Here is a 16,020-nt window from a genome sequence, read left to right on the forward strand (position 1 = left end):
ATTAAACAAATAGTTTAACTTTTCTTCATCTTTTTTTTTCTTCCCTCTTTTTCTTTTCAAACTCTAATTTTCTTTCTCTCTCCAAATATTTAAACAAAGTTTTAGTCAAGTAAAATCTACTGATATCCCTTGTAATTGAGAGAGTTTGATATTTTCTCTTACATGTAAAATGATTCTAATCATTAATTTTATATTGATAGATGATGGAGTTAATAGTTTAATTGAAAAATATGTTAATATTTTTTTTTATCATTAAGACATTAGAAAAATCACATCTGTTAATCTAAAAATCTCAATAAAATATAAAATATCTTCTCAAGTTTATGGATACTACGTCAATTATTTTTTAGTTAATTTTATGATGAATAAAAAGAAAAAATTATTTGACACAGAACCATTTAAAAAATATAATAATAGGAGCAATAACTTAAAAAAATAATTCAATATGTTTACATAAATAAAAAACAACAATAAGTCTAATTGATTAATTTTTTGATAAAATTTGTTGTATCATTGTAATTGAGGGGGTTTAGTATTGTTTTTTAATTTTTATACGTGGAATAATTATGACTATTAATTTTATATTAATAAATAATAGAGTTAGAAATTTAGTTAAAAAAGATGTTAATCTGTAACACATTAAAGAAATTACAGCCATTAATTTAAAAAAACTATAGAATACTCTATAAAATTTATGAGCACCACCGCAAGCACCTAATTTTTCATGATAACTCTATAAAGTAAAAATAGTCTTATTTATTTGTTTTAAAGATATTGTATATATTTTTAAAATAATGCTAAAGCTTTATATTATTTATTGACCCTAATTTTTTTATATTTTATTAAATATTAAAAAATATAAATATTGTTTCCACTTGTAGTCTAAATATAATATAATATAATATAATATGAATGTAATTAATGTTTTAAAAACATATTATACATTTAATATTTTCTTTATAAAATTTGTAATATTATTTTTATCTAAATGGTCACTTTAAAAAATAAAGAACAAAATTTAAGCTATTTATTGAAAATTTATAATTAAGATTCATACAATATATTTTATTATATATAACCCTGTACATAATTATTAAATTTTAAAAATTTTTATATTAGACATTACTAATACAAATAATACATTATTAATTACTTAATATATATTATAGATATGATTTTTATATTAGTTATTATAAAGATTAATATTTTTGCTGAAATGACAGTGTAAAAAAATTATAGATTTTTTATGTATTTGAATCAAAATTTTTAATCAATTACTATGACTTTTTATTTTAAAGGCGACAAATTATAAAATAAAATGTCTTTGTAAGTAAAAAAAGTTATTTATTATAAAATAAGTATGTGATATATAAAAAAGAGATATTTATTTGTCCAACATTTGGGTCATACTAATTGTTTGCACCATATTATTTACATGAATTTTTTAATCCTAACTAGATGATTTAATTTTTGACCAAACTAAAACCAGAAAATAGTCAATACATGTAATTATGCACAAGTTGCATCCAATCCAACCCTAAAAAATTGACAGGGAAAAAGAATAAACAATTACACAAATGGAACAATTTGGGAAGTAACCTTTGTACTAATAGCTTTGGGTTCTAAGTTATTCTATTCTTGTGTTGTGCTTCTCTCCCTCTCCTTCTCCTCATCCACCACAAAGCCAACAGCCAAAACTCAAACAATAGCCTCACTCACAAAAAAATGGTGAGAGTGATTCCCATGGCTTCTTCGATTCGACCCACTCTCTCCTCACTTAGGTTTTCATCACCTTCTTCTCTCTCTCTCTTCAACCCTTCTCCTCTTCTCTCTTCCTTCAATCTTCCCACTGGTAACTTCCTCTCTTCGCTAAACTTGCTTTCAATACACTGCACATGCTCCTAATTCACTCACACCATATAAGCTTAATTTTCATACCTATATGTCAATTGAACTCGATTTTATACCCTCGGTAATTCCAAAAATTGAAAATGTTTTTAATATGTGAAAACTTGATTACACTTACGAAGTAATCTTGTTTCTTCCGCTAATTTTTGTGGATTTGTTATTGGGTACGCATGTATGTTTAATTAGCCTCAGTTTCTGAATAATTTTGGACACCCTTCAATCCCAATGATGAATATATTTGAATTGACCTCAATTTCTTGTTTTTGGGGCAGTGTCTCAATCCCCTAGTTTTGGCCTGAAAGCATCTAGGATGTTCAGACAAGATGGTAAATCCATGAGAGTGATGGCATCAGGGAACGTGTCCCAATCAGTCACAGCTGCTTCACAAGAAAATGTACTTGAATGGGTGAAGCAGGATAAGAGAAGAATGCTCCATGTTGTATATCGTGTTGGGGATTTGGACAGGACCATAAAGTATTTTGACATTATATTGATTGCAAATTGCTTGTCTAGAGTAGAATCAACTTTGTGGAGTGCTTATTTACGCTTTGGTGATTTCAGGTTTTATACCGAATGCCTGGGAATGAAGCTCCTCAGAAAGCGGGACATACCGGAAGAGAGATACACTAATGCCTTCCTTGGATATGGGCCCGAAGACTCACACTTTGTTATTGAACTGACATACAGTAAGGGTCTCATTGTGTTGATGTTCCTCTTGAGATGTGCAAAACCAAATCTACTTGATGACTTTTCTTGATAGTTTAAGGACTTTGGCACTTCATGAAGTAAGGTACACCTGTGTGTGCATAGAAAGCTTTCAATCAATATTCATTTTTCATTTAACAACATTTCAGATTATGGGGTTGACAAGTATGATATTGGAACTGGATTTGGCCATTTTGGTATTGCTGTTGATGATGTAAGTTTTCCATACTTTAGTATGCACTACTGTCCTTTATTAACTTCTTTGTGAGGCGTGTTCATTTCTGGGGGGTTGGTGGCCTTTATTCTCAATCTCATGTGACCAGTCAAATTGCGTCTTTATTCTCTTGAGATGGGGTGTGGAGTGGAGGTGCAGTTTTGGTTGTTATTTAGGATTTCCTCTCCATTGTCCTTCTGACAAACATATATGCTGAATTTCTTTGTCTGTATGATTATTTATTAGGTTGCAAAAGCAGTGGAGCTAATAAGAGCTAAGGGTGGCAAAATAACTAGAGAGCCTGGTCCTGTCAAGGGAGGCCGTTCAGTAATTGCATTTATTGAAGATCCTGATGGTTACAAATTTGAACTTCTGGAAAGAGGTCCTACTCCTGAACCTTTGTGTCAAGTAATGCTTCGAGTGGGTGATCTCAATCGTTCCATAGAATTTTATGAGAAGGTCAGGGTTAATGCTATTTTATGTTGGTTTAGACTTAAAAGTTTTCTTATTTCCTTTACTTAACATTAAGATATTCTTGTGGCTGCTTACTGTTTAGGCATTTGGTATGGAGCTGCTTCGTACACGAGATAATCCAGATTACAAGGTACTACGGCTTCCTTTGTTATGTATTCTTTTCTGTGAATAAATGTAAGTCAACATAATGGCTCCAACATTATCCATTAGTGAACAAATTGAAAGGCCTTTATATGATATATAATTATTTGTATGCTGGATACCTTTATAAGGCTTAGGAATCCATCTTGCTTGCTCTATTGGCCCCAAAATAGTTTCCCAATGCCTTATTTCAAACTTTGGGCTTATGCTTGCCTTTGTTTCACTTGTGATTCCTTCTTTTGGGCAGTATACCATAGCAATGTTGGGATATGGTCCAGAAGATAAAAGTACTGTTCTGGAGTTGACTTACAATTATGGAGTCACTGAATATGATAAAGGAAACGCTTATGCTCAGGTAAGTAGATGTTCCTCTCCTCTCTGATTCTTCTTTTCTTGGAATCTGTTGAAGAAGTTTTCATTGTTGCAATTATGATATCAAATTTTATTTTGTGTTAACATAAAATGATAAAAATAACTTCAGTTTTCATTTTTTTTTCACCCATTTGAAATGCTTGTTACCTTGTATTTTTGTATCCACACATACCAATTTCATAGATCTAATTTTTTTATACAATCATGGCAATGAGGTTTAAACCTATGACCTTACGCAAACTATCCAAGTTGCCAGTAGCTCAATCTTAGCTGTGTGTTTCATACCTCTAATTTAAAGATAGTTCTTTTGTTAATTTTCTCCCCCCTTTCCCCAGCATCAGTGTAAGTGACTGATGTGAGTCTGCTCTCAAGTCTCTAGATTCTGGAATATTCATGTTAGTTAGTACAGCTATCATAGTTTTGTACAGTTGTTAGATTCTGTTTAGTGAGGAATCCATTGAACTCATGTTTTATCAGAGTGTATAATAAGCTCCACCTCTTGTATTCAACTTTTGAGAAATAACAACATCCTATTTCTCTGAAAACTCTCTCTCTTACTCTCTAATCTATTACTGTAATACCCCTTTACAGATTGCAATAGGCACAGATGATGTGTACAAAACTGCAGAAGCGGTTAAACTAGCTGGAGGAAAGGTTACTCGGGAACCTGGACCATTACCTGGTATCAACACAAAAATTACTGCATGCTTGGATCCTGATGGTTGGAAGACGGTATGTTTCATTGATCTTTATTATTTAACGTCTCCCCAAGGCTTAAGCTGGAAATTGAAAACTCATGAACGGTTTTATATCTAATACATCTCTGCATGCAAGAGCTTGAACCTTGGATGACACAACTCAATTTTCCCTTGTGGATATTCAACGCATACATAAAAGAATGAGGATTACAAGGATCAAACTGTTGATTACTAGGTGATAAAGGCTTTAATACCATATCAAAGATGAACTGATTCGTGTATCTTTGAGATGTTAGATATAAAATCATTCGTGTATCTTTACCCAACAGCTTAAGCCTGAGGTTGGTTCACGTGAAATAACTAGTAAATGTAGTAATATTTTGAGATGGTAGGAAGTATCTTGGTATCAAACTTGATCTTGTGTTAAAACTTCTCCATTTCTCCCTTTTTTTGAACAAATTAATTGGATTTTGTGTTGTGATTGTGATTACCCGTACTTGCTAGCTTAGTTAGAATTCATCCTCTATGATCAGTGCCACAATTTTTGCTAGTGTTCGATATCTTTAGCTTGTGTTGTCTTTTGCGTTCAATTAACATCACAAGAGGTGGAAGGTTTGTTTTCCGTCTGCTTTGGCTTGTGGAGTGACATCTTAATAATTCATGTTGTTTAGAAAAAATTTAGGCTTCAACTGTATAGAGTGTAAGCATGCATTTTTCATCGTGTGTATATATCTTATTTAGTACTACTTTCATTTGTATATTCGGAGATCTAGCTTGTTCATGTTTATTAATTCTTAGTAATCAAGCATTTTTAACTTACTAGTTTTCCCACTTCTAATGTGCAGGTTTTTGTAGATAATGTTGATTTTCTTAAGGAGTTGGAGTAGAGAATTTAGGTAGGTAATCACAGCAATCTTGTAAGATCTGTATCAAAATCTCCGTCAAAGAATCGGTATTCTTTGAAGAAAAATGCTTACATCAGAGAGTGTATCATATTCAAATCCGATTTTGTAGATAATGTAATAATGGCCATTGAAGCAAATATCTTTATCTATATACAATGAAACAAGCTTGAGAAACATGTCTTTTACGTCCATTTTCTTTTCTTTCGCGATTTTGGCTGTAGGGTAGACGTAGTTGTTCACTCTGGATACTTCAGAAGTGTATCATGGAACGTTATTCCTTTACTTATTTTGAGTTTGTTTTTGACACGGGTGTTTGTGGATTAAATTGATCAATTTAGAAAAAATATCCAAATTAAATTAGACCAACTGATATATCCACTTTGATTTCCGCTTGATTTATATGTTCATCAACTGTCATCTGTCTCTACTACCGTCTGTTGACTATCAAGTTTCTTAGCTGATATGTTTGTTAACTATTCCTACTAAGCTTGTTGATTGGAGATCTGTTAGTTAAACAATTAACATTTTGAAGATGACCCATATTCCGATTAATTTTTTTATTTAAGTTCAAGTAAATGACTTATGCGTGTTTGTTTCTCCATTGAGTTTCTTTGAAAAATAATTTTATGACTTCTATAAGTAAATTTTAGTTTGTTTCGATAAGTTTTTTTATATGGTTTATTAAAATAAATTCTTTTTAATTTATTTTAAAAAATTTTATTGTTAAATTTATGCCATAAATTATTATTCAAAAATAATTTATTAAATAGGTAGTATATTTAAATGTATCCTTTAACCTTTATCGGTTAGAGTTGATTTTTTTTTCCCTTTAATAACTACGACTAAGATTTATGCATTGAAAATTGCCTAATTTACGTTAGGCATGTAAAACAAACAAGTTATTAATCAAAATTTTGGATTGAATAAAGAACAAGTTATAAATAATATTTTTATAATATGTAATTAAGTTATAAATAATATTTTTATACTATATAATTAAGTTATTTTTAAAATGTTTCATTGAATTCTTATTTTTTTATAATTAGGGCTAAGAAAATTAAAATAAAAAAATATTTATTAAAAATTATGGGAAAAAGATGTATTTATTATATTTTAAAATACCTTTTTTTTTTTACTTTTATTTCCTTAATCAATCCTTAAGACACTGGTTAACATTTGTTAAATAATATTTTACAAAATCTGAATCTAATAAAAACTTTTAAAATTTCAAAAATTAAAATGTTCAACTTATAAATATTAAAAATTAATTTAAGAATTTAATTTTAAGGACCTCCTAACTATGAGCACTAATTAAGAAATTAATAAGAAAAATTTATTAAATATTTAAAAATATATATTATATTTTAAATTTATAATAAATATTTAAAAAATATTAGCAACATATTTTTTATTAGTGACTAAAATTTATCAAAAGCTAAAAATATAAACATAAATATTAATTTAAAAATAACAAGAAAATAAGAATTACCTAATTTTTGTGTTAAGTGTGTATTGTATTATTCTAAATTTAAAATACTTATATTTGACTAATTTTAAATGATTTTAAATAGTCTGGCTATAATATCTATAAACTTAAAAGAGTATTTCATACTTTATTTTAATTAATAAATATGATTTTTTAATATTTTAAAAATAAGAAAGTATTAACATTTTTTAAATTAAATTACTAATTTTACTGTTTATTAATATATAATTAATAATTAAATTATTTTTTATAAAAAATATACCAAACTCTCTTATTAATGGTCAAAATTATTTTTCGTGTAAGAAAAAATATCAAATCCTCTCGGTGGGTGTAGCTATAATTTTACCGTTTAAATAACATGCGGGAAATAAATTTTGGTAAAAATGTTAAAGAAAAAAATAAATTTTGTGAAAATGCGACTTGAAACGTAGTATTTATCGTTAAGACAGCTCTTAAACCCCAAAGCAAAGCACGGCGGAGGAGAGATTCAATGGGCGAAAATGAAACCCAAAAGCAGAACAACAAAAAGCGGAAGCAAGCTTTCCCTTACGGCAACTACAAGAGTTACTATGGCTATCGCGTAATCTTCCTCTCCCTTCTTTTCATTTTTCTCTGTTAAATTCTCTTTTTTTTGGGGGGTAAAAACTAGTTTCATAGAATGATCTAAAGTTAGGTATATAGAGGATGCATTGCGTTTTATTGAGTTTAACGTCATCCATCTTTCATGTTTTGAATCTGTTTCAGATTGGTCAAGGCGTGGATGAAGATCCTCGCTTGAAAGTGTTGAGGAAGGACTGGTTTGAAGGCAAGGAGTGTCTTGATATTGGTTGCAACAATGGCATTATCACCATTCAGATTGGTATTTTTCTTCTTTTTTCTTCAATACAGTCGTTCAACAAATAATATTCTCCATTTTCCTGTTTCGAAGATTCGCGCTTTAAGTGAACTGTTGGAAGAGCATATAAAAATAATTTATAACTCTCATAAAATTTTTTACTTATTTCAATGATTTTTTTTTATTTAACTTGTCAAAATAAGCTCTTTTCAACTTATTCTAATTAGTTTGGCGATCAAATTTATGTCATAAACCCTCGTACGATTGCCTATTGAATAAGTATAAAATTAAGTGTTACCGCAAATGGGTGTAACTTTGACTGTTGCTGCAAATGAAATAGTTATTTCAGTTTGATGCTCATTGCGGTTATACTTACACCCCGCCCACAGAAGGAACAAGTTCATTTTATGTTAACACAGTTTCATTTGTAAAGATAAAATTTCTATCATGCTGATCTAAATGTTGTCCCTTTATTTTCCCCAACAGCACAGAAATTTTGCTGCCGGAGCATTCTTGGAATTGACATTGATTCTGGTAAGATCTTATCTGTTCTAATTTCTATGGTGAATGGTATTCTTTAAGTTTAAAATGAGCTTTGTTCTGTATGTGTTTCTAATTGTGCAGCCTAAATTTATGCAAAATTACCATACTTCCAATATGTTTATGCTTGAAGTGAAACTATGTTGTTTTCTCCTTTTCTTGTTATCTTTGAAAACAAGAACAAAGTGAAAACAATGTAGCTATTTTTGTAATTATTCATAAAATCAGTCAATTGGAAACAGAAAACATTTCCTTTAGGCCATAAAGTTATGATTTGAATCTTTAGAATGCTTAACAGTCATGTTAATTCAGAGAACTCAAGCTATTAATAAAACCTCCTTGTAGTATTATATATGCAGCATGGGCAAATATGTGTTATACTTCTTTTAGCAAGTAGCTAAGATTTGATAAATCAGCATACAATGAAACACTCAGTTTTTGAAAAATCAAATTTATCATGTATCTCCATAAAAAGGAGGGTGTGAAGTGCTCTGAATTTAGTTTCTGGAGTCCTATTGGATTATTATCAGGAACTTGGTGAAGTTGTTTTGAATTATGCGAATGTCTTTCATAATTTCATTCTTTTAATTGAATGTTAACTCCTCAACATTTGTTCTTCACACTTGACTATAACTTCTTTTAATTGATTTTTTTTCTTCTGGTTAATTTGCTAGATCGAGTTGAGGATGCGCATTGGAATCTCAGGAAGACTGTTAGATTGAAATCTTCTGGGAATAAACATGTGAAGACCTCCGAACTTCAGGACAAGGACCATACAGCCGATTCAGGGAACCGTGCAGTTTTGTCCAATGTTGATACAAAGGAGATTTCAACAGAACATTCTTCTTTGGTGCAGATTGATCTGTTTAATATAGTTTCATTTAAACGAGAAAATTTTGTCCAAAGTCGTCACCCACCAGGAAAGCACTATGATACAATTCTTTGGTAAGGCACCTTTTTTTTTGTTTTTTCCCCTGTTTCACTAAATAAAACATACATTTTGGGATAACACTTTTATAGGGATGAAGGTAGAAATTTGTCATCCCTTATGCCTCATAGGAAAAGTCCTATTCAAATTTTTTGTCTTTCATTTTGTGGTTCTTACTAGTACTTTTTAAAATTGACTTCCTTAGGATAGGTGATTCTTTTGCTATCTATTATAGATGTGGATTGAACCTAACTCAATCTTAAAAGTTAGCTCAAGGGATGAATTGTTTACATCTTATTTGGAATATTTTGACTATATTCTTAACTGATGTGATATATTTTATTTGAACACCCAATTCCGCACTTTCAAGATTGGACATTTGTAATGTGAAGTTTGCATGACTAGACATCCGTAGATAGCCCAACATCAAGATTAGATAGGCTTTGGTACCATATTAAAAATGGATTAGGCATAACTCAATCCCAAAAATTAGGGCAAAAAGGGAGGGTTGCTTAAGTCTTATGAGGAGTATTTTGGCTATATTCCTAACCAATTTAAGACATTTTAACATTATTGAAATGCATTATCTTCATATTATAGTTTTGCCAATGACCAGATATTCTTGAAACTTTATTTTTAAAGCATGAGTGCACTTGCCATTTTATTCACCGATCATTTATATTTTCAATTATTAAGCTGCAGCAAGGAATGAATCCTCACTGTGGCTTGACTTGGATCCTGCTATAAAAATATTATTTGAATAATTTGAATATGCTTATTTTAAATTGTCTTCAACATGCTTGCATATGCTAAAGTAAAATATATCTTCTGCCATGCAGTTTGAGTGTAACAAAGTGGATACATCTAAATTGGGGGGATGATGGCTTGCTTACTTTATTTTCAGAGATTTGGAAACTGCTCCGACCAGTAAGTATTATATCCTTCTACCTCCTCATTATTTTTCTTTGTAATGTTGAAGTCTTGACCTCTGAATATTAGTGTTGCAAATGAAAAAGAAAAAGGCATGATATATTTGGACCTATCTAATGAGAGAAGTGATTTATGGTGAGATAAACATCAGATTAAAATATATGGCTGCAAATGATCTCTTCTAAGCAACCTACCTCCCCCCCTTTTCGATTTATCTTTGTAATCATGGATGTTTTCTTCTTCATCTTCTGAGTAGGGTGGCATTTTGGTGCTGGAACCTCAGCCATGGAAGTCATATGAAAGCAATCGTCATGTCTCAGAGGTAATAATTAGCTGACCTTTACTGCAATTATCTTGTACCCATTCATTTTGTTAATTTCCTACATGGTCTGGAATCATTTTCTGAAATCTTAATCTATGCTGTTTGGAGATTTGCTTATGAAACTTCAAATCTTTGGGCTTATCTAGTTATACAAAAGGTATTTTGCTTTTGCTTTCACTTAGTTTTCTGTTGTTTCTAGTGTTTCCTATACCAACCTTTGAAAAACATTGACAAAGGAAACAGAATGAATGGAAAAAAATAAAAAATAAAATATATATATTCTCACAATAAACAGGCTCTTAGCTTTTATGTTAGTGGAACAACTAATGCATTATCAATTTGCTTAAACTTCAATTATGCTTTTAACTTTCTTATTTCTAGCTAGATTTCTGATAGGAACTAAGTATGTTTGTGGAATTTACACCAAAACCTCAGGGAAACCCCCTGATAGTACAGCAGAAAAATAAGAATAGCAGAAAAGCAATGATGTTTAAAAATGGAAACTTCCCCTAGGCAGCAGCCACCTCCCAATCACTTCCTAGATAATTCCCCCCTCTCTCCTTTGATCAATCTACCTTATATCCCTCCCTCAGCCGCTCTCTCCCTCCTCCACGTCATTCAATTTGTTATTCTGTTAGAATCTTCTCTGACAGTCTCCTTGCTCATAATTCCCTTTTTACCCCTCCTTCTCTGATATGTTTTGAGAAGATGCCCAATTGGTCTGGACCCAACAATTTCACTTAAAATAAGAAAGCAAATATCGAAACATTTTATGATTAAATCATTTTTTTTCTCATTATGCAGACGACTGCTGCCAATTACCGTAGTATTATGATTCGTCCCAATCAATTTCAGGAATTACTACTAGATAAGGTTTGTTTATTGAACATTTCTTTTGACATACTGCTTTCCTTTTTAAAGTTTGTCCAATTGATAACAATTAACTAGCATTCCTATTGCATTGCCTATTTATTATGATTTTATATAGAGTCTAATGGCCGATATTTAACTTATCACAGATTGGATTTAGAACAGTGGAAGATATCACTGCAGGTTTGACAGGTAGCAAGACTGGTTTCAATAGACCAATTTTGGTTTTTCGCAAATGATCTATGCATGAAGTCAGGTGCAGAGTCAATGTTTGTCATTCTATCCATAGAGAAGCAGGTGTTATGTATTTTGAGATCAAGAGTGGTTCTTGTACACAGCAATCTTGCATGCAATGTAGCTACTGTTAACAATGAGGTCTTAATGTGCATAGTAAATAGCAGCAGCGAAGCAAATTTTGAGTTGAAGGGGCTTTAATGTATAGAACGAAAATGCATACTACACCTTTTGTGTATTTTGCGTAGTATATCAGTTTGATTCTCACATAATGTAGGTTATTATAATTAACGATGACCAAGTAATGTATTTGTTTTGCTCATATTTGCAACTTACAGGTACCACAAACTGAAATTGTTTAATTGAATTTTATCTCCAAAATTAAATGTAATTTGTACCCCTTTTGTCACTAATATTCTAATAATGACCAAACGAGTTTACCTATTTCCTGGTAAGAAAAGGATTGTGCCAATTTAGGTGATTTTTGTTTATGCAAGTGATGTGTGCAGTAATATTCAATCTAACCCGACGTTATGCTTTTGAACCTTGTACTATAACAGCATCATTTGGGGAGGATAGATTTTTGGGCAATGGTTTTTGAAAGTTTAGAAGTTTTTTTATTAATATTTAATTTTGTAAAGTGTTATTTATTTTAACTTTTTATCCAAAAATGATAATAAAAAGAAGTAAACAGTGAAATAATTTTTTAGGTAAAGTTAGGGGATTGATGATAAACTTTTAAGAATATCGTTATTAGGTATTGAGATATGAGTTTATAACTAGAAACTAGAAGAAATAGAATTGATTTTCCAGTCTTGACCAATTTCTTTTAGTTCTTGATATCGGTTCCTGGCTCCCCGCTTTATTATTCCCATTACGGTTTTTAATTCGGTCTTAACTGCGTTGTGAAAGCTAATGTTAATGGCTTTTATGGAGCTTTTAAAAGTGAGAGTAACGCCCAATTCGTTTCTGGAATAAATTCGCTAGACTTAAGTTTGTTCTCTATAGATTGCAAATGTTGGACATTTTACCTAATGGATAAAATGGCTTTTATGTTTATAATCTTGAGAGTAAATATGTTTTTTTAAGAATCAAAGTGCTCTCAATATTTTTACATATTCACTCTCTTTTTTTGGTGGACACATTTCTTTTCGGTGGACTTTACAGATTTACCTTTGAACGTATATACACGGGTATCTGAATCGTTGTATGCACTCATTGTGTTCTGTCAGTGTTTGTGCATTTACATGAACGTGCACGTGCGTTTCAGAGAACGGGGAGAGAAGCTTATGAACGTTCAAGGAATGTAATCAAAACAATTGTTTAAACACATTCTTCAATACAATTATCATCATTGGTGAATTTTTTTAAAAAAATAAAGTTATTTTAAAAAAATTAATTTACAAGATTAACTTTTTAAAAATTTGCATCACAAGAAATACGTTAAAAAAAAGAGTTCATAGCATTATTGGATGTGGAATTGGACACTCGTAAGTAATTATAAAGGCAACAGAATATACTCTGGAAAACCCCAAAAGTCAAACAAAGTATTGAGCAACAGTGTACCAACATGGGACCACAGTAACCCCCCAAAAAAGAAAAATGCTTTACTCAAATTTCTAAAACGAGGGTCCAAGTGAATTATGATCATAATTGCCATATTACTTTTACTTTCTACGTTTTCTTCATTTGACCTGACTTGATAACGCTCGTCATTACTCATTATGGCATTTGAGGCCGAGTGCACTGATTCCTCATATATCCACATACACCTTTGTGTTCAATTTTCCTCCTCACTAAGCATCACCAATGGCAGGCACACAAAACTCAAAGATATTGCATCCCTTTTTTGATGAACAAAGGCAATGCAAAAGCAACCTCTACCCCATGTTCTTTACCGTTGAATTCAACGTGCAAAAGCAAAAGAATGCAAGGCCTAACACAGGCAATGCTAATTGCTTTGCACCAAATGAAGCTGAAGCCTCATCTGAATCAGACTCGTGCAGCGAAGAAGGTGGTGATGTATCTGATGAAGCAGCCAGTTTGTATGAGTTGTTGCGCGGTGGAAAAGCAAAGATGAAAATTCAACAGCTAGCTGCAATGGTTGGAGTTGACACCACGGAACCAGGGATTGTGTTAACTGAAGTAGTGAGAGTTCTCAAGCACTTAAAGACAATGAACCAATACTACACAACCGCTTGAATGAGGCAAAGAATTTTAGTTCTTCTCCAATGATATATGGGGTTGACGCTTTTCTTCTTGTTCATAAGTGGCTTACTTGTGTAATACTAATATCTATATATGTTCTTTCTACAAATTATCAGTAAGAGGATTTCTCTTTGGACCATGTTTACTTTCTTTTAATTCGTTAATTTAATCCCAATTAGATAATACGAAAGTCCTTTATCTTTGAATTTTTTTTATGTAAAGGAAATAGCTTGTCATTGATGGAAAACTGTCTTGAATATGTCATTAAGTTTGGGCATGATTGAGAGTTTGGATAAGAAAGAGGAGAAAAAAAAAAAGAAAAAGAATGCTTAAGAGTATGATTAATGGAACCATGATTAAAGTTCAAAGAATAACGTCAGTAATACACTCTTTTTAATATACTTATTTATGAGTTAAAATTTATTCAAAATTATAAAAATAATGTAAGTTTTACTTCTTTTTTTTCATTTTAATTTAATATTTTTTTTATATTTTTATAATTTTTAATAAATTTTGGCCAAGTAACAATGAATGGGTTAAAAATAGTGTGTTAGAGGGTGTATTACTAATATTCTTCAAGTTTTAAACATAAGGAGAGGAAAATATTTTACTGTTACGGATGATCTTAGAGTATGTGAGTGGGCTAGTTTTTACTAGTGTTTCCAATTAAGGGTGTGTCAATTCCATCATTTTGAACTGTTAGTGAAAGCTCAGACATTCGCCAAAGGTTTGTAAACAAAAGATGCTATTGTAGCTGTTCTGAATCCAGTGCTCACAAGAACTGGTTGTATTGTAACTGCCAAGAAAGGGTGTGCAAGTTCTTTGAATGGGTGAAGCCATGAAACTGCAATCATAGAGTCTATGTTAAGGAAGGATTTGGACACACAAGAAGCATTGTTAGAACTGGGGAATGGGACTTTTGTGGAAGGTTATGCTAGGGTTGGGGTTCAACTTCTAAAACAAAAAGGATGCAAACCTTGAATCGTTGTGTATTCATTTTTGCAGCCATGTCATTATTTCTGTTTGTGTGTGTGTTTTTCCAACTCTCAAGTACTAGTGCCTATAATGTCCATTAGTTAATGGACCAAAGTGTGTTATGATGCACAACAGGCATAATAAACAACAACTGACACCAACATTTCATGTGATAATAAGTCTAGTAAATAAGATTCAGATTACCAAACTAAGATCTTGGCGAAGTATACAATAACAAAAAAGAAAAAAAACGAAGAAATCACTGGTATCCTTGTCATATGCTTGCCGAATTACAAAAGTATACCAAGACATACCTTTGATCCAGTTATATATCCACCCAAAATATTAAAGTATTCCAAGACAAAACACTGTCGTTGTTCCCTTTTAAATATTCAGCTACGCATAAGACTCCCAAAAATACACGCACAATAGGCCTTAATTTAGGTTGCAATAACGACATTTGTCACAATATTCTTTCAACTTGACCCATATGAGTTGCATTTGTGACATTGCTTGCGGCATGAACTTGGCCCGTAGTAGCTTTGTTTCTTCCTCCTCGATGTAGAAGTTTCTCGTTTGATCCCCTTAGCTTCATCCTTACTCTAGCTTACATAGACTGCATTTTCCTTTTCTCTCAAGATCTTTGCAACATGGAAAAAAATTACTCTAAAATTATAAGAAATCATTGATTTTATTCTTTAAAATTATAGGCACTATTCAATTTAGTCTTCTTCAAGTTATGAAATAGTTAAAGGATGTAAGATTTTTTTAAAAAATAATTTTAGGACTAAAACTTCTTTATTATAATTTTAAAAACTAAATTAAATGATGCTATAATTTAAAAAACTCAAATGGCCATTTTATTATAATTTTAAGGACTATTTTTCCCCCCAAACTTTTAACAATTAAGTAGATTATCCTTCGGACATGCTATTCGTAAATGATATAGTGTTGATCAAGAATTCGAAAGAAGCAGTTAATGTTAAACATGAGGTATCGAAAGAGACTTTAAAATTTAAGTATTTTTATTTGAGTCATTACAAGAAAAACGTTATTTACAGACGGTCATTACATCCGCCTCTAATACAGATAGCTTTACAAACAGATTTGTGAATTTTTTTTTAAATTTTTTTTTGAAAAATCTGTTTGTATTACAAACGGATAAAAATTTGTCTATAATGGCCGTATATAGTTTGCCCGCCATTTAGCGCGAAATAATATAGATAGGAATTACAAATGAAATTTTCTGTCTGTAATTTAAAAATGGGAGAAAAA

General features: G+C 31.0%; 2 protein-coding genes across 4 annotated transcripts; both read left to right on the forward strand.

Moving 5' to 3' along the window:
* Nucleotides 1-1,591: 1,591 nt before the first annotated feature.
* LOC113853894 (probable lactoylglutathione lyase, chloroplastic) lies at nucleotides 1,592-5,800 on the forward strand. 2 transcript variants are annotated; one of them, XM_027484586.1, is made up of 9 exons: nucleotides 1,592-1,852; nucleotides 2,181-2,382; nucleotides 2,470-2,594; nucleotides 2,763-2,827; nucleotides 3,074-3,286; nucleotides 3,384-3,431; nucleotides 3,690-3,797; nucleotides 4,406-4,546; nucleotides 5,358-5,800. In XM_027484586.1, the coding sequence occupies exons 1-9, from the start codon at nucleotides 1,726-1,728 to the stop codon at nucleotides 5,397-5,399; spliced, it is 1,071 nt and encodes a 356-aa protein (XP_027340387.1). In that variant the 5' UTR covers nucleotides 1,592-1,725; the 3' UTR covers nucleotides 5,400-5,800. The 2 variants fall into 2 exon arrangements, 1 of the variants encoding a protein (XP_027340387.1); XR_003502706.1 differs by having other exon boundaries at nucleotides 1,614-1,852; nucleotides 4,406-4,853; nucleotides 5,358-5,595.
* A 1,570-nt stretch (nucleotides 5,801-7,370) lies between these two features.
* On the forward strand, nucleotides 7,371-11,969 carry LOC113855370 (probable RNA methyltransferase At5g51130). 2 transcript variants are annotated; one of them, XM_027486993.1, is made up of 9 exons: nucleotides 7,380-7,483; nucleotides 7,648-7,762; nucleotides 8,225-8,272; nucleotides 8,953-9,223; nucleotides 10,046-10,133; nucleotides 10,393-10,458; nucleotides 10,605-10,615; nucleotides 11,263-11,331; nucleotides 11,478-11,881. In XM_027486993.1, exons 1-8 carry the CDS (start codon nucleotides 7,394-7,396, stop codon nucleotides 11,291-11,293), a joined length of 720 nt encoding a protein of 239 aa, XP_027342794.1. In that variant the 5' UTR covers nucleotides 7,380-7,393; the 3' UTR covers nucleotides 11,294-11,331; nucleotides 11,478-11,881. The 2 variants fall into 2 exon arrangements, with proteins under 2 accessions (XP_027342793.1, XP_027342794.1); XM_027486992.1 differs by lacking the exon at nucleotides 10,605-10,615 and having other exon boundaries at nucleotides 7,371-7,483; nucleotides 11,478-11,969.
* The last annotated feature ends 4,051 nt before the right edge of the window (nucleotides 11,970-16,020 follow it).

Source organism: Abrus precatorius, unplaced genomic scaffold, assembly GCF_003935025.1.
Source record: "Abrus precatorius isolate BTA unplaced genomic scaffold, Abrus_2018 Scaffold11, whole genome shotgun sequence".
In the NCBI taxonomy this organism is placed as follows: domain Eukaryota; kingdom Viridiplantae; phylum Streptophyta; class Magnoliopsida; order Fabales; family Fabaceae; genus Abrus; species Abrus precatorius.

Bases quoted from the DNA above. Each gene is read 5' to 3' on its own strand.
- LOC113855370 (XM_027486992.1), top strand. From the start codon at position 7,394: ATGGGCGAAAATGAAACCCAAAAGCAGAACAACAAAAAGCGGAAGCAA. The intron at 7,763-8,224 runs GTATTTTTCTTC...TTTCCCCAACAG, and splicing joins CATTATCACCATTCAGATTG to CACAGAAATTTTGCTGCCGG. The intron at 10,134-10,392 runs GTAAGTATTATA...TCTTCTGAGTAG, and splicing joins TTTGGAAACTGCTCCGACCA to GGTGGCATTTTGGTGCTGGA.
- LOC113853894 (XM_027484586.1), top strand. From the start codon at position 1,726: ATGGTGAGAGTGATTCCCATGGCTTCTTCGATTCGACCCACTCTCTCC. The intron at 2,383-2,469 runs GTATTTTGACAT...TGGTGATTTCAG, and splicing joins GATTTGGACAGGACCATAAA to GTTTTATACCGAATGCCTGG. The intron at 3,432-3,689 runs GTACTACGGCTT...TCTTTTGGGCAG, and splicing joins GAGATAATCCAGATTACAAG to TATACCATAGCAATGTTGGG.